At 35.0% G+C, this 19,500-nt stretch overlaps 1 protein-coding gene across 1 annotated transcript in view; it reads right to left on the minus strand.

Moving 5' to 3' along the window:
• AP3B1 (adaptor related protein complex 3 subunit beta 1) overlaps nucleotides 1–19,500 on the minus strand; it is a 266,236-nt gene that overhangs the window by 218,178 nt on the left and 28,558 nt on the right. Inside the window, exon 2 of the mRNA XM_082375446.1 lies at nucleotides 13,133–13,208. Within this exon, the coding sequence (XP_082231572.1) occupies nucleotides 13,133–13,208 (76 nt within the window). The remainder of the gene's footprint in view (nucleotides 1–13,132; nucleotides 13,209–19,500) is intronic.

Consider the following 19,500-nt stretch of genomic DNA (forward strand, 5'->3'; position numbering starts at 1 on the left):
ACTTGCTATGTCTAAAACCAAACCTATTTTTCCTGATAAAATGGCATTCGTGCTAGAATTTCCTATTTCCACCAATTTTCCCAGATACCAGAAACCATGGAATTATCTTGGTCTCTCCTCACATCTACACAGTAACCAGGTCCTGTTGTGAATTCTTAGCACACTCACATTAATCCCTTTCTCCTGTTACTATCCTCGTATAGGTCAATATCACCTACAGAGGACTTTTCCGACAATCTCCTCCTCCTGTCCGTAACGTACATCACCGACAGATTAACATGCTCAAACTACCACTTTGCACGTCAGCTCCCCCTCAAAGGTCTCAAAAGCCCTTGACTGCCTAAGAGTCCAAACTATTTCATTTACTATTCAAATGATTTAATTGCATTAACATCCCTTTTAAGCTCATCAACCATTATTGTTCTACACCAATGTTATTATAAAAGTAAACTGATCTACTCACTTCTTGCACATTCTCTGGCTCCTCTATGCTGGTGCTCACATCATGCCCCCAACCCACTTCTTTTTACTTCTCTAAGTTCTAACCTTCTATCTAGAGTATCATCAAATTCTAATCATTCTCCCTTGCTAGAGCCATCTCCTAACACCTAGCCCACTATGGCGTCCAATCCTAATTTCCTCTAGAATTTTTTAATCTACATTTTTCATTTAGAATTTCCTATGTGTTACCTTTTATTTCTATTTATTTCAGTTTTATGTCTACTTGTATTTCCATTTCCTTCACTCTCACTCCCAGAATATAGCTTTATGTCTTTTAATAGTACGGACTTTGGTAGCCAAAATATAAAGTTTTAACTACAGGATAATTTTTTGGAAAAGGGATCTTGGGACTTCCCTGGCCGTCCAATGGTTAAGACTTCGCCTTCCAATGCAGGGGGTGCAGGTTCAATCCCTGGTCAGGGAGCTAAGATCCCACATGCCTCGGGGCCAAAAAACCAAACATAAAGCAGCAGCAATATTGTAACAAATTCAATAAAGACTTTATAAATGGTCCACATCAAAAACTAAATAAATATATATATAAAGTCTAAAATACCATTTTAAAAAAAGGGGATCTTTATGAATTATACATCATATCTAAGAAACTACCTTAAAAAGGTAGAAGGCATTAGTTTTATAAATTTACAAAAATGTTTTATAAATACTATGTGACATTTTAAACAACAATAATCCCAGTTAACAATATCTCAGAAGACCTTTCTACATGACAGCTTTAGAACACTCTAATACAAACTAGTCTTCTCATTTTCTATTTCTTTACCTGTGAAATTATTTGAGTATTCTGCGAAACCTTCTGAGTATTAAAGAAGGTTCACGAAATAGTGCAACTAAAGTATCTTTATATGACTTTTACAATTTTCTCATCCGTAAAATGAGGAGAGAGGGATTAAATGTTCTCTAGGGCCCCTTCCTTCAGTCATTCAGTAATTACCTAAAGTCAGAGATCCTGTCCTATGATAGCCTACTCCAAGGCTTCCCCAACTTTATTCTACAGAATGCTATTCAAAAAGATGTTAATACACAAGGGAGAAAAAAAAACCTATAGTCAAATCCATTCAACAGATATTTGCCAAGAGGATACTACATGCCAGGGACTATTCTAGGCCTTGGGGATATAACCGTGAACAATATAGTCTTTACCCATCAGAGCTGACCTTTTAATGAGGGTGAGGGACAATAAACAAATATAGTATGTGAGGTGGTAACAAGGGTACTATGGAGAAAGGTAAAGAACTGCAGGAGAAATGGGAAGTGCTAGGGTAGGGGTGGGAGTTGCTCTTTTATGTTTTGGTTAGTGTTTGCACAGCATATATTTTTTAATCCTTATATTTTTAATCTATCTATGCCTTTATATTAAAAGTGGGGTTTTCCTAGAGAACATACAGTTGCATCTTGATATTTTCACCAAATATGACAGTCTCTCTTAGTTGGTGACTTTAGATCACTTACATTTAATATAATTATTGATGTAGTTATATTCAGGTCTACCATTTTATTATCAGTTTTCTGTTTATTCCCTGTGTTTTGTTGTTCTGATTGCTATTACCCTCATTATTTGGAAATTTTTTAGTATTTAATAATTTAACTTTTCTTTTTTATTTTAATTTTTATATTGACTATTTGGCTATATCTTTTTGTATAATTTTTATTGGTTCTTCTTCTAGAGATTATCAGATAATTACATAGATGCACAAACACAGCTGACAGATATATATAGACAGGTAAGTCAAGATATGTCAAACCTTCCACAGTTTACTTAGAGTTAATATTTCACAAGGTCAAATAAAATGTAGAAACCTTTCAACCATATAGGCCCTTTTAATCTAACCTCCCCACTACTCTTTATGTTATAGCCATCATATATATTATATATACATCCATCGAAAACGTCTCAGACAATGGGATACTTAGGAGGATAAAATTAGTCCTTTACGGGTACCACATATTTACCATTTCTATTGGTCTCCCTCAAAATCCATCACATATTTCCCTTCAGCATGGAGAACTTCCAATAGCCTTGTATTAAAGCAGATCGGCTAGAAATACTCTACTATTTTTTTCTGCCTGAGAATGTCTCTATTCATCTTCATTCTTTCACTGGATAGAGAATTCTAGGTTAACTATTATTTTCTTTCAGTACTTAGTCATTCAGTTTATCCTGATTGGGGTTCATTGAGTTTCTTTCATCTATAAATTTAAGTCATTCATCAGTTTGGGAAGTTTTCAGCAATAATGTCTTCAAGTATTTTTTCTGCCCTAAAAAATATATGTTACATGGACATAGATGTTTTGGTATCATCCAACAAGACCTGAGGCTTTGTTCATCTCTTTTCTTTTTAATCTCTATTCTACGAATTGACTAATTTCTCAGTGATCTGTCTTTAACTTTTGACTCTTTCTTCTGTTATATCAATTCTGCTATTGAGTCAACCCAAGATATTTTTATTTCAGATATGATACTAGGACTTCCCTGGCAGCCCATTGGTTAAGACTCCATGCTGCCACTGCAGCGTGGCACAGGCTCGTTCTCTTGTCAGGGAACTAAGATCCCGTATGCCATGTGTTGTGGCCAAAAAAAAAAAGATATCCAGATACGACACTATACAAATGACAGAAATTTCAACAAATTTCTAATGATGTGGTTCACTTGATATATTTTGGAAAACAACTATTTACCCGTTAGTTACTATCTGGGGGATAAGTAGATATAGGATATCCCTTTCCCTAGCGTAACTTATCATCCAATCATAAGTGGCCCTAATGTTACTCACTACTGAAGTTTAAAACAAGAAAAATGTCTATTTAAGTCTTTACCCATTTTTAATTGTGCTGTTTTTAGTTATTGGGTTATATGAGTTCTTTATATATTCTGGAGAGTCTGTATCAAATATATGATTAAAAATATTTTCTCCCATTCTGTGGGTTGCCTTCTCACTGGCTGCCAGTGTCATTTGATGCACAAAGTTTTAAATTTTGACATAGTCTAAATTATTTCTAAATTATTTCTTTTGTTGCTCACCTTTTGATGTTATATCCAAGAATCCTTTGACAAATCCAATGTCATGAAGTTTTTACCCTATGTTTTCTTCTATGAGCTTTATGTTTTTAGCTCTTACATTTAGGTCTTTGATTCATTTTTTCACTTATTCTATATATGGTATGAGGTAGAGGTCTAAAAATTCATTCTCTTGCACGTGAGTATCCAGTTTCCAAACACCATTTGGGGAAATTCTACCCCCACTGAATTGTCTTGCACCCTTGTTGAAAATAATTTGGCCATATAAGTGAGGGTTTTCTTTTAAGGCTCTCTATTGTGTGTATATGTCTCTCTATAGGTCTGTCTTTATGTTGGTACCACACATTTTGATTACTGTAGCTTTGTAGTAAGTTTTGAATTCAGAAAGTGTAAGACTTCTTTGTTCTTCTTTTTCAAGACTGTTTTGGCCATTCAGAGTCCAGTAAGATTCCATATGAATTTTAAGATAGATTTTTCTATTTTTGCAAAAAACATCCCTGGGATTTTGATGGGAACTGCACTGAATATGTAGATAATTTTGGGAATACTGACATCCTAATAATATTAAGTCTTCCAATCAATGAACATGGGACATCTTTCCATTTATTTGTGTCTTAATTTCTTTCAGCAACATTTTAGCTTTCAAGGTACAAATCTTTTGCTTCCTTGGGTAAGTCTATTCCTAAGTATTTTATTCTTTTTGATGTTACCATAAATGAGATTGTTTTCATAACTTCCTTTTAGGGTTGATGACTGTTACCACATAGGAACACAACTAATTTTTATGCGTTAATTTTGTATCCTGCAACTTTGTTGAATTTGTTCATTAGTTCTAAAAGTTTTTTGTGGACTCTTTAGGGTTTTCTAAATATAAAAGCATGTTGTCTGTGAATGAAGATAATTTTACTTCTCTCCCAATTTGGCTGCCTTTTATTTCTTTTTCTTACCCAACTGCTGTGGCTAAAACTTCCAATACTATGTTGAATAGAAGTGGTGAAAGTGGGTATCCTTGTTTTGTTCCTGAGCTTAGAGGAAAAACTTTCAGTCTTTCACCACTGAGTATGATGTTAGCTGTGAATTTTTCATATTTGGCCTTTAAAATGTTGAGGTAGTTTCCTTTTATTCCTAGTTTGTTGAGTGTTTTATCCTGAAAGGGTGCTGAATTCTGTCAAATGCTTTTTCTGTATCATTAAAATAAACTTGTTTTTTCTCCTTCATTCAGTTAATGTGGTGTATTACAATGATGATTTTCATGTTATTCATGTTATTTTTAAAATACTGAATAATTATCTAGATCTAAAAATTCACATCTAGGGACTTCCCTGGCGATCCAGTGGTTAAGACTCTGTGCTTCCAATGCAGGGGGCGCGGGTTTGATCCCTGGTCAGGGAACTAAGATCCCACATGCCACACGGCATGGCTCCCCCCCAAAAAATTAAGATCTAAAAACATAATTAATGTTAAAAAGCATTAATCTTTTTTTAACTCAGCAAGATGAAGAGGAGAAATTGCACTTACTTTCTCAACAATTTCAACTAGCTTCATTTTTTACAGATATACAGATGGGGAGAAAATTCAGCATTTTTATTTTATAAATAATTACTAGTTAATTTACAAACCAGCAGTTAGTTTTCAGACCCAACTGCAACTCTTAAGAATCAGCCCCCAAGAATAAATAGAGAAATAGAAAATGAACTGACCCTTGACTTCTATCCCAGAAAGTACTCTGAAGCAAAATTGACAGAAAACCCATTAAGGTTCTATAGGCATTACATCACTAGTAAAAATTCAGGCCTGCTAACCAGGAACTGGTCCTGATGTATATTAGCATGGCAGAAAAAACTTGACCCTTTAAACAACTTCCAACCTAAGAACAAAAAAAGATGCCAACATCAGCCACAAGTTGAATCCTTTAAAGTATACACAGAACTGAAGCATTTTTGTTGAAGGGAGAAAGAGAACAAGGGATCGGCAATCAGTCTGGAAAGATTTAGCCCAAAATGTTTATTATAATCATTAACTCAAGACAGTAAGAATTATGCATGTTTTTATTTTCTTCTTCTTATATGGACTTTCTCAAAATTTTTCTACAACAATAATATACCATTTGAATTTGGCTTAATTTTTTTTTTACAAATATTAAACAAAAATATCTCGAACTTTGAAATTACCTTTAATTTTCTTAGGGTCAATAATATCCAACCAAATACCATGTAACATATATGGCTATGAAATACTATAGATCAATAACTCTAATTAGTAATTTTAAGAATCTTATCTATCAAAGAAAGGTTCAGATTTGCTCATTATCCCAAAACTACAAAGACAAGCAAACTAATCTGAGAAAGACCTTTAATATCCAACACTTACTAAAAGAAAATACATCAAAGATTTCAATACACCAAAATATTCCATTCTTTCAAGGACTCTGAATAATCAACTCATCAGTATTTTAGCTAAAAAATGTATTACAAGTTCACTATATGAAGCAATACATTTTAAATTCTTAGTTCACATTTCATCAAGCCAAGATAAAATACAAACATGTGCTTTAAATATTAGACACATATTTTTCAGAAATATCAAGAAAAATAACATATGTATGTTTCAACTAGAGTCCTGCTGTGTAATAAGTGACCACAAGATTTTGAAGTAGGTAGCTTTTCTTCCCTAAGCATGCTTTGGCATACATGAGACTTTATTCAACACATGAACCATTGGAAACATTTCCCCATGATTCTAAATAAGCCTCAGATATTACCAAAGAAAGATAATAAAATGAACTGAAACTATCACTATGGTTTCTCTCTAGTAGATATTGCTGACAAGATGCTCTGTTGACTCGTAGGACTACCAACTATGAAAGATAGCCAGATGTGCACTGCCAGCATTTTGATATATATTAGAAAGTAATGTGGTAAAACAAATACATAACACTTAAAATTTTGGCAGATTAAAATTTAGAAATGTATGAAGGTTTTTAACTATGAAGCTAAGGTCTTAAAACTACTCTGTAATCATGAGGTGATAAAACCCCATATTCAGGGCTCATGAAACCTAAATTATGCAGAGAAATGTAAATATTGACAATTACATTTAAAAAATCCAAGAAATTTTGAAGCCAATATAATATTCTGCTAATTGACCTCTAGCAAACTACTTCCACCCAACAGATGTTTTGAAATGATGCATACATAGGCATACATGAACATAACATTTTAAAAATAATTTTTAAAGCTCCCACATAGAAATATGGTGCTAACTAGAAGTCAAACTAAAAACTGGACAGAAGTAAAGGTGAACAAATGATTGTTATAATATTTCACTGGAAAAAATTTCAAGAAAAATAACTATTAGTTATTTCATAAAAGAAGAAATTAGCAAACAATAACTGCTAGTTTAAAAGTGAAATACAGGGGAGGATGTATCTTACATAACCGTTGTGCTATGGGTTTGATTTTCCATTTTCTTCTCCAAAAGTTAAGTTAGAAAAGATCTGTGATGATGAACAGTTTCTCCTGAAAGAAAACTAGGTGACTGAATTTTGGAAGTACATCTTGGATCAGACCAACCATGCTCTTACTGAATTTTTAAGTTGCTGTTAGTTTGATATTAAAGCAAAATTAAAAGATGTCTTAGTTTTCCCCATGGAACTTTAATATGTCAAAAGCCATATTGTCTAAATGTGTTTCTTAGGCAAATACTGAGTAGTGTTTTAAATTCAGACATAGAGCTTCTACTGTGAACATGTAAGAATGATTAATATTCTTTTTAAAGACGTTTTTTCTTTTAATCATACATTCAGGAAATATTTTAATTTCATGGTCAAAGAATGGTGATAGGTAATACCTGTTGTTTTCTTTTCTAGTAACTAAGAGGAGATCCTTATTTTATTTGTTGTAGCAAATTCCTAAATGAAAACTGGGCAAATGGTATCATATCTGGCCAGCTGCAACCTCCTGCCTTGACCTTCCTTCCTAGGGTTTCTTTGTTGTTGGGACTCTTGATTAAGTGGCCTTGGGTTCATTTTGTAATTTTGCTAGTCATCAGCAAATTCACTTGTATGACATTATTGCCGAATGAGAACACAGTTGAATTACTGTGACTGTGGTGTAGGGTAGTGCCATGGAGAAAACCTTGTTTGTAGACATTTACCTATGTTCATTGACTTTATCTTATTAAAACCAATTACCATTAAAAAAATTGAAATACAGTATTTAATAGTATTCAAAGACAAAATATTTAGAGAAACTATTAGCAAAATAATAGAACTTAAAATTTAACACTGAAAACTACACTACACTGTTGAGAGAAATTAAAAACGACTGAAACAAGAGATAGAATCATGATCACAGAATAAGACAAAATGGTGTTAAAAAGTTAATTCTCCCAAAATTAATCTATAGATTTAATGCAATTCCAATATAAATTCCAGTAGGTTTCTTTTCTTGTAGAAACCAACAAGCTTCTAAAATTTACATGGAAATGCAAAGAATATACAGCATAAACAAAGCTATCTTTTAGAAAACAGGAAGACTTACAGTATTTTATTTTAAGGCTACAGAAATCATGAGTGAGGAATAGGTAAACCGAGAGCCACAAAGATCCATGAACCAGAAGAGAGAGTTCAGATGTAGATCGACAAACACACAGTAAACTGATTTTCACTTGAGGCTGAAATTCAGTGGGGAAAGGACAGTTTAATAACAAATGGTGGAATATTTAGTAACAAATAGAGGAAAATCAGACATGCATTCGGCTCTTAACCTCACACCATACATAAAAAATAATGCAAAATGGATCATAGACCTAAACATAAAAGCTAAAAACAAGAGGGGAAATCTTTGCAATCTTGGAGCAGGCCAAGATGGCTTAAATAACAACTCATGCTATGAATCTAGCTCGACCCTAATAAAAAACCTCAACAGGGGACAAAAAGAAAACTATAATCCAACATCACTTAAATACACAGAAATATATCTACTTGAACTCTACAGGATATATTAAAACCAAGACTAGAACATTACAAATATTTCCAATAAAATCAGAAAAAAGATAGTGTTGTCTTCCACCACCACTACTATTCAACATCATAGTGGAGCTTTATCCATGCAAAGAGAGGAGAAAAACAAATGAGAGATAAAAATATTTGAAAATAAAATATAAATCTGTCATAACTTCTGGACAATGTAATTAAGTATCCAGAAAACCAAGCAAAGAAACCAAAAAACTACCAGATCTAAGAAGAGAGTTCACTGAGAAGGCCAAATGCAAGAAAAGAAAAGTCATTTGTTTTCCTATACACCAGTAATAATTAATTTTGAAAATATAATGAAGGGAACCATTCATAATGGCAACCAAAATTTAAAAGTACACAGGAATGAATCTAACAAGGAATGCTTAAGATTCCCTATGATTAGAAACTATAAAATATAAATATAATGCTACTGAAAGACAGGAAAAGAGGGAAGGAAGGGAGATGGAAATACACAAATTCCACATTACCCTAATCAAAATCCAAAAACAACTTTTAACAGAACTTGACAATTTGATCCTAAAGTTTATCTGGAAGATGAAACTTTTACTTTTTATACCTCAATATTATTTGAAAATTTACAAATACATATTTGTGCCACTTCCATAATAAAATAATTTTTTCCAGATCTATGGAGATATAATTGACATAGAACATTATGTAAGTTTAACGTGCCAACAGGTACATGAAAAGATGCTCAACATCACTAATTATCAGGGAAAAGCACATCAAATCCACAATGAGGTTATCACCTTAAACCTGTTAGAATGGCTATCTCTGAAAAGACAAGAAATAACAAGTGTTGGTGAGGATGCGGACAAAAGGGAAACACTGTGCACTGCTGGTGGTAAATTGGTAATGTGAGATATATCTCACATATTTCTTATACACACACATATACATATATGTGTATGTGTGTTGTGTGTAAAATGGGATATTATTCAGCCATGAGAAAGGAAGAAATCCTGCCATTTTTGACAACATGGCTAGATCCTGAAGACATTATGTAAAGTGACAGAATAACTTTTAATTAATAACCATTTTCCTACACTTAAAAGATCAAACTCCAAATTTACCTTTATACAAACTTCCTAATGAGAGACAGTCTATAACTACTAGACTAACTACTAGTATGGCTATATTTACCTTTCTTTTTTTTTTTTAATGTTTTTTTTTTCTTATTAGTCATCCATTTTATACACATCAGTGTATGCATGTCAATCCTAATCTCCCAATTCATCCCACCACCACCCCCACCTCCTGATATATTTATATTTCTTTATGATGTTTATTTACATTTAAGTTACATTTATAATAGTCAAGTAGTCTAGATTATGAGAATACCAATTTTTATTTATCAGTTTGAAAGAGGAATATAGAAAAAACTACCAAATACCTCATTTTCATATTTAGTAATTTCAATAGTATCCTCAGATTTAATGCAATAATTTACCTTAATGGAATGTAAAGCCAAAGTTTAATGAAATAATGAAGAGCACTGCCTGCTTTAAATGGACGGCAGTGCAGGACTGTAACCTGCAGGACCGCAAGCTGAAACCATGCAAAGCTATCTTGATAACCAAGTGTAAAACTTACAATGGATCTGTGACTTCTAAAAATTCTGTAGAAACATTTAAAACTCTCTTATTACTGTCAGTCAGAAATGTATAGGAAAATGAAAAACGATAAAATATTTATTTAATATACTGTAACTTAACATTAGAAACATTGAGAATTAACTTATCAAGAGTAGTTGGAATGGACTCGCCTTATTCTCATCCTTTAAAGCAGGGGTCCCCAACCGGTACTGGTCTGCGGCCTGTTAGGAACCGGGCTGCACAGCAGGAGGTGAGCGGCGGGCGAGCAAGTGAAGCTTCATTTGCTGCTCCCCATCGCTCACATTAATTACCGCCTGAACCAGTGGTCCCCAACCTTTTTGGCACTAGGGACCGGTTTCATGGAAGACAATTTTTCCACGGATGGGGTTGGGGGCGAAGAGATGGTTCAGGCGGTAACGTGAGCAATGGGGAGGGGCAGCCGAAGCTTAGCTCGCTCGCCTGCCTCTCACCTCCTGCTGGGCAGCCCAGTTCCTAACAGGCCACAGGACCCCTGGCCTCAACCATTCCCCCCCCATTGCTGTACCGCCTGAACCATCACCACCACCACCACCCACAACCCTACCTCTGTCCGTGGAAAAACTGTCCTCCAAGAAGCCGATCCTTGGTGCCAAAGAGGTTGGGGACCACTGATTTAAAGTACCAAGCAAGTGGGCTTCCCTGGTGGCACGGTGGTTAAGATCCACCTGCCTATGCAGGGGACACAGGTCCGAGCCCTGGTCCAGGAAGATCCCACACGCCGCGGAGCAGCTAAGCCCGTGCGCCACAACTACTCAGCCTGCGCACTAGAGCCCGCGAGCCACAACTACTGAGCCCGCGTGCCATAATTACTGAAGCTCAGGCACCTAGAGCCTGTGCTCCACGACAAGAGAAGCCACCGCAATGAGAAGCCCGTGCACCACCACGAAGAGCAGCCCCCGCTCACCACAGCTAGAGAGAAAGCCCGTGCGCAGCAACAAAGACCCAACGCAGCCAAAAATAAATAAATTAATTTTAAAAAAAAGAAAGAAAAGTACCAAGCAAGCATCTTTTCTATTCCTTGGTAAATTACTCCTTTCTAAGTTTGGATCAGCTTCCAACATTGTATCCTTTGTACTTTCAACGTTGTGAATTATCTCCTGGAGTTCCTCTAATGTGAAGATTTTTGGCAGCATCACTTCCTCTGGCATATCTTCGGCCTTTTCATCACAACTATTTTCCTAATTTATGCTGAAAAGCTTGCCTTACTGAAGTTCCTCGAGCTACATACTTAGAGTCTCTCAAAAAGGGGCAGTGTCACCATTCCCACAATCAGCTATTTCTCTATAACTCCAGTTACACTCTATCTGAATTTCATTTCTAGTGTTATTTTCATTTCCTTGCTGCATTTTAATCTTTGTTGACCAAATCCCTCTTTTAATTAACCATTTTTATAAAATGTGAAGTGGGCTTCTCACTGGGAAACAAGTAGGGACCACTACTGCATGCTTTGCAGTCTGTACACAAACTGAATAACATACACAGCGACCAATCACTAAAAATAACTTTGAAAGAAGTGACATGACTGGTCACTGATCATGATGCACATTTGTTATATACATAGTGAGTTGTGGACTGAAAAGTTAGTGACGAAGTCTGTACATTATGCAATTACTAAGTTAATATACCACGACATCTGAAATTTGAACTGTCTTGCTAGGGGACTGGTGTTATTTAACTAAACTGTGGTAACTGAAATTCAAATACCAAAGTCACGCAAAGCAAGAACTACCTGTCCATGCATTTATATAAATAATAAATGCTATTATTTATATGGTATAACATTAATAAATGAAAAATTTACAAAAGAATCTTCAACATTTGCCCTCATTACCAAATGACATAAATCTGATGCAAGAATCAAGTAATTTATAGGTGTTCTACAGATATAATTAGTCCTTGACTTTTATCTATTTGATTTTCACAACTAACTTTTGAACAGGACATATTCATACCCATAATCATCTTTCATAAATGGGATTTGGATTTTAGAAAGGAGATTTCAAACTCTCACATGGTGGCATTGTCTGCTGGAAAACAATACTGTTTCAGTTGTGTTTACACCCTACTACAGTAGAGTTTATTTGTGCAATTATGCAAATTTACTACATTTTGACCTTATACAAAAATTTCTGGAAAACAAAATCAGCAGTGGTGGTGAAAAATGCATAGTAAGAATAAGAAAGACCGGTTTTATGAATTTAATTCCACTGAGACAAGCAGAACTCTTTAGCATCAGACAGTCACTGAATTAAGCCAGTTTTTTTCCACTGTGAATGTAAACGATCAAATACAAAAAAAGAGTGAGACCAACACAAGTTACAAAACTACGTAAGATTTTGTATATAATCAGAAATTGCACTATATTTAGTTCTCTGACAATGGAACCCTCTACATAATAACATATCAGTCCACTGTTTGAATTTTACATTACAACTGAAACTAGAGAAATGCTCTTACATTTACTAGTATTCATTAGAAGTTCCACACTGATAAACTGAATAAAGCATTTCTATTGGTAGTAATGGAATTTGAAAATCAGAAGAAAGCATGCTCACAATTTTTAGGTCATAGAATGACAAAAAAAAAAAATACTTTAGCTCATTAGTATCCCTCTTTGTAGGAAGTCAAAATGTTGTTGTATGTAATCTTATTTTGTCTTCAAACTGATTAGCACTCTCTATCTGACAGAAGAAATACCTTAATATTAGAGATACGGAAATTAAAAAACAGAAAAAACAGAATAGGAACTCAAGTTTCTGAATTTAGTCACTTCATTACTTCCTCCAAAACATTTTAGACAGGAAATTTTAAGTTAATAATAAAGGGTAGATTTGGTATTTAACATATTCTTTAACATATATTTTTAATATATCACTACTTGTCATTTATCCAAAAGTCGAAATGATCTACTATTTTACCTACCCCAACAATCCGTTTCATAGCATCCAATTTAGCAGAATCTTTGTTGCTCTCTAACATTTGCTTTAGATCTTCATTCCTATACAAAAGAAAAGAAAAAATTACATATTTAGATTTTTACATTACACAGGTATTAAAACATATAATTTTAATAATATAAGAATTAGAAATAACCTGATGCACAATGTTACATTACTACTTTGTTATTTATAATTAAATATATATTTCTCATCTAACTCTACCAAATAATATCAAAGTGCTATGTTGTCACAAAGCCCGTCAATAAAACAAAAATATAAAACTGTACCTCAATTCTGGGCAAAATATCAACAATCAGAGGCATACAGATTCTCTCATCCCAAAATTTCTCTTGTATAATCATCAGAAAAAAAGAGATAATAAAAATTCTTGAATCAGCACTAAAATATTTTCATAAGCCAAAATGTAAGATCTTTCGGGACTTCCCTGACGGTCTAGTGGTTAAGACTTTGCCTTTCAATGCAGGGGCTGCAGGTTCCATCCCTGGTGGGGGAGCTAAGATCCCACATGTCTCGGGACCAAAAATACCAAAACATAAAACAGAAGCAATATTGTAACAAATTCAATAAAGACTTTAAAAAAAAATGGTCCACATCTTTAAAGAAAAAAAAAAAAAGAACCAATAGCAGTTATTTCTGCTTAATATGACTTCCCCCAAATAAACTGTTATTCAAAATAGAAATGCAAAGAATTCCCCATAACAGGAAAAAAAAAAATGTAAGAACTTTCTTCAGAATATGTCAAGAAAGAGCACGGAATGAAGAAAAGCTATGTGTCATTCACACATCCTTTTTTCTCCCTAGCTCTCAAAAACAAAAAAACATAAATCTGTAGGGAAACCCACATGGATACTCCCTAATTCAAAGAATTAAGTTAAGGCAATTTTAACATGTAAATGAGAGGATGAGGTAATGAACCAGAGCAGTTAGTGATAAGGATGAAAATGTAGGACAAATTCAGGAACTTCTTGGAAGTTGAAATCAGTGGGATGCAGTGACTGAATGTAAAGGATAAGACGGGCACTCAATAAGGATGCCCCCATTCCCGGCTTGGATAACCAAGCAGATGATGATGTTACCAAGTAAGATAACTTTGCTGAAGTGGTAGACATTTTCTCCTTTCCAAAGCTGCTTGCTATACAAACACCCTTAAAAGATAATTTAGAACAAAAACAATCAATGCCTTCATATAGAAGGGCTGCAAAAAGGAGAAAAACCCACACAGAATTGCCTCCCAATATTTTTTTTTTGGCTTACAAGTGACCTGCTCCTATTCTTCAAAGTGAGTGTTCCCCCCAGCAATTAAAAAATTCCTCCCAGCAAAAAAAAAAATTCATAATTTGTAATATCTAATCATTTTTCCTTCAACACAGAAAAACAGAATTTTTTAAAGTTATTATATAGCTAGACAAAGAGTTCTTAGACTTGACACCAAAAGCACAGTCCATAAAAGGGAACACTGATTAATTAATTTCATCAAAATTTAAAATTTGTTCCAGGGAATTCTCTCTTAAGAAGAAGAAAAAAACAAATTACAGACTGGCAGAAAATGTTTGTAACCACATATATGCAAAAGACTAGTATCCAGAATATAAAAAGAACTCCCAAAACTCAACAGTAAAAAAACAACCAATTCAATCAGAAAAGGGGCAGAAGACATTGTTACAGACTGAATTGGTGCCCCCCCAAAGTTCACATGCTGAAGCCCTGACCCTCAATGTGACGTTACGTGGAAATAGGGCCTTTAAAAAGAGGTAGCTAACATTAAATGAGGTCATAAGGATAGGATTCTAATCCAAAAGGACTGGTGTCCTAAGACAGAGAGTGGTGCACATGCACAGAAAAAAGGCCATGTGAGAACACAGTGAGAAGACAGTCACCTGCAAGGCAAGGAGAGAGGTCTCATGAGAAAACAAACTTGCCAACACCTTGATCTTGGACTTCCAGCCTCCTGGAAGAACTGTGAGAAACTATGAGAAATAAATTTAAGCCATCCAGTCTATGGTATTTTGTTATGGCAGCCTTAACAAACTATTACAGATTCTGGTAACAAGAAGTGAAGTGTTCATGTAATAAATACCTAAAAATGTGGAAGTGGCTTTGGAACTGGGCAACAGGTAGAGGCTGGGACAGTTCTGAAGTGCATGTTTTTTTTTTTTTAAACATGCCTTGAAGAGACTGTTGGTAAATATATGGAGTTAAAGGTGATTCTGATGAGATCTCAGATGGAAATGAGGAACATATTACGGGAAACTGGAGGAAAGGCAATCCTTATTATAAAGTGAAAAGAACTTGGCCCAACTATGTTCCAGTGTTTTGTGGAAAATAGAAGTTAAAAGTGATGAACTTGAATATTTAGCCGAGGAGATTTCTAAGCAAAGTGTGGAAGTCACAGCCTGGTTTCTCCTTACTGCTTACAGTAAAATGAGAAAGAAAGATAAATTGAAGGAATTGTTAAGCAAAAAAGGAACTAGAACTTGAAGATTTGGAAAAGTCTCAGCTTATCCATGTTGCAAAAATCAAGCAAGTGTCTTCAGAAGAGAACACCAGAGAACACTGAAAAATCATTTGATAATGAAATCACGGATGCCCCTCGTGGATTTAATCAGACATCTCAGCTGAAACCAGGAATAGAGATGGGATTATACCAGCAGAGACACTACCAGTTTGGACTAAAAGGAAGAGTTGGGACAAAACAAAGGAAAGCTGGATTCTACAGGACAGGACAATGTGAGGACACAGAGAGAAGACAGACATCTGCAAGCCAAGGAGAGAGGCCTCAGAAGAAATCAAACCTGCCAACACCTTGATCTTGAGTCCCAGATTCAAATGTGAGAAATAAATGTCTGTTGATCATGCTACTCAATCTGTGGTATTTTGTCATGGCAGGCCTAGTAAACTAATACAGACATCAACAAACAATTCACTGAAGGAGATAAACAAATGGCAAAAAGCACATGAAAAAATATTCAACTTAATTAGCCATTAGCAAATTAAAACCACAGCAAGATATCACTGCACACATATCAGAATGGCTCACTTAAATAAAATAATGGCAACACCAAATGATAGTGAGGATGTGGAAGAACTGGATTGCTCACATACTGCTAGTGGGCATTGTAAAAGGTTATAGCCACACTGGCAGTTTAGCAGTTTCTTACAGAACTAAACCTGCAATTACCATACAAGCCAGTAATTGCACTCTTGTGCATTTATCCCCAGGAAATGTTAAATTTATAGTCACGCAAATATCTGTATTCAAGTATTCATAGCAGCTTTATTCCTACTAGCCAAAATGGAAAAAACCCTTCTGGAAACAACCCAGATGCCCTTCAATCAGTGGATGGTTCAACAAACTGTGGTACACCCACAGCATGGAATACCACTCAGCAGTAAAATGAAACAAGCTATTGACATCTCAACAACTCTGATTAATCTCCACAGAAGCATACTGAGTGAAAAAAATTAATCCTAAAAGGTTACGTACTGTATTACTCCATTTATACAACATTCTTGAAATAACAAAATTATAGAAATGGGCAAAGATTAGTGGTTGCTGAGGGTAAGGACAAGAAGCAGGAAGCATGGATATAAAAATACAACACAAGAGATCCCTATGGTGATGAAACTGTTGTATCTTTACCTTTGGGGTGGCTACATGAAACTAGAGATGTGATTAAATGGGAACAGACTACCACCCCAACACACACACACAAATAAGTACAAGTAAAACTGGAGAAATCTGAACAAGACTGGTGAAGTATGTCAATGTAAACATCTTGGTTGTGATATTGCACTATAGTTTATCACTGAAGGAAACTGAGTAAGGGGTACACAGGATCTCTCTGTATTATTTTTTATACCTGCATATGAATCTACAATTATCTCAAAATCAAAAGTTTAATTAGAAAAAAGTTATATGACAATTACAACTCATTTATAAGAAGAGAAGCCAATTTTTAAAAACGGTCAAAAAATTTGAATAGATATTTCACACAGTAAGATTAGGAATACCACTAAGTACATGAAAAGATACTTAAGGTCATTAACTATCAGAAAATGCAAATTAAATGAGATACCATTACACACCCAAGAGAATAGATGAAAGACAATGACAATAACAAATGTTGCCAAGACTATGGAGCAACTAGAACTCTCACTCTCACACACTGCCAGTAGCAATGTAAAACAGTACAACCACTTTGGAAAACTGGGAGTTTCTTACAAATTTAAACATAAACCTACTATGTGATCCAGTCATTCCACTTCCCAGAGAAATAAAAACATATTTCCACATAATAACCTAAATGAATATTCATAGCAGCTTTATACATATTAAAAAACTAGAAACAATCTAAATGTCGATCAGCATAATGTGATTTAGCCATACACTGGAATACAACCCAGTAATGAAAAAGAAATAACCACTGTTACATGCAACAAGATGGATGAATTCTCAAAATCATTATGTGAGTGAAAGACACCAGACACAAAAGAGCATAATTTAATTCATCTAAAGTTCTAGAAAATGCAAACTAATCTGTAGTGATAAAACCAAGATCAGTGGTATCATAGGCAAAAGGAAAAGTGGACATGAAAGGGACATTAAAAAATTTCTTATTCTATAAGAAGATGGAAATGTTCTGTATCTTCTTAACTGTGGTGGTGATTTTACAGGTGTATACATCTGTCAAAACTCATCTAATTATAATCTTTAGGTGGGTAATTTGTCGTATGCAAATTATACCTCCATAAAAATGATATTAAAAAGTTTCACAGGGGCTTCCCTGGTGGCGCAGTGGTTGAGAATCCGCCTGCCAATGCAGGGGACACGGGTTCAAGCCCTGGTCTGGGAAGATCCCACATGCCACAGAGCAGCTAGGCCCGAGAGCCACAATTACTGAGCCTGCGCGTCTGGAGCCTGTGCTCCGCAATAAGAGAAGCCGCGATAGTGAGAGGCCCGCACACCGCGATGAAGAGTGGCCCCCGCTTGCCACAACTAGAGAAAGCCCTCGCACAGAAACGAAGACCCAACACAGTCATAAATAAATAAATAAATAAATAAATAAATAAATAAAATTTTTTTAAAAAGTTTCACAGTGTTTTATTCACGTGTAAGACACTAATCCTCTAAAACAAGACTAAAAGTCATATATCTATTTCTGAGAAATACATTATTAAGGATGAGATAAGCCACATTTTCATACTCTGAAATTAGAGTATCACATTTAAGTTTCAAGCTTAACACAAGAATTTATTTATTTATTTATTTATTTATTTTTACAGGTTTTTTTAAATGTTTTGGTTTATTTTATTTATTTACTTTTGGCTGCATTGCGTCTTCATTGCTGTGCGTGGGCTTTCTCTCTAGCTGTGGTGAACAGGGACTACTCTTCGCTGTGGTGCATGGGTTTCTCATGGCGGTGGCTTCCCTTGTTGCAGAGCATGGGCTCTAGGCGTGCAGGCTTCAGTAGTTGTGGCACACAAGCTCAGTAGTTGTGGCTCGTGGGCTCTAGAGCGCAGGCTCAGTAGTTGTGGTGCACGTGCTTAGTTGTTCCGCAGCATGTGGGATCTTCCCGAACCAGGGATTGAACCCATGTCCCCTGCATTGGCAGGCAGATTCTTAACCACTGCACCACCAGGGAAGTCCCTTATTCAAGAATTTAAATCACTGAATTTTATTTTAGGACATCAAAGGAAAATTCTCTTAAATGATTGTAAGAAAATTGATAAGAAACTAAGACTGTAGTATTACCAACAGTAACTACTTGTACTGTTTATTAGTTTATGATTAGCAATTTTTAAGTTTCTACAACAAAGTCTCCAGAAAAGAGACTTAAAAATTTACTCCACATAGCTCCTTCCTGCAATATGGTTCAAGCACACGCACACACGCGCGCACACACACACACACACACACACACACAAAAGTATCAGAAGCCCTTTCATCTCAGCTTAAGCTTAAAAGTAGGTGACAAGAGCTTCCTTGACTACTCCAAATAGACAGCCTTGACAAAAAAGCTTTACTTTGTACATTTTACAAATTTAGGCCTAATGTAGGCAAGTAAGCACTAACCAATAATGAATGACTGATCATGTGTTATTATGGGCTGAGTTGTGTCCCTTCCGAAATTCCAATGTTAAAATCCTAACCCCCAATACCACAGAATATGAATGTATTTGTAGATAGAGTCTTTAAAAAGGTCATTAAATTAAAATAAGGTCAACATGGGTTGGCCCTAATCCAATAGGACTGATTTTTTACAAGAAGAGCAGATTAGGACAGATACACAAAGACGAAAAGATGATCATGTGAGGGCACAGCAAGAAGGT

The sequence above is a fragment of the Balaenoptera borealis genome (assembly GCF_965194805.1).
Source record: "Balaenoptera borealis genome assembly, chromosome: 2".
NCBI classification, from domain to species: domain Eukaryota; kingdom Metazoa; phylum Chordata; class Mammalia; order Artiodactyla; family Balaenopteridae; genus Balaenoptera; species Balaenoptera borealis.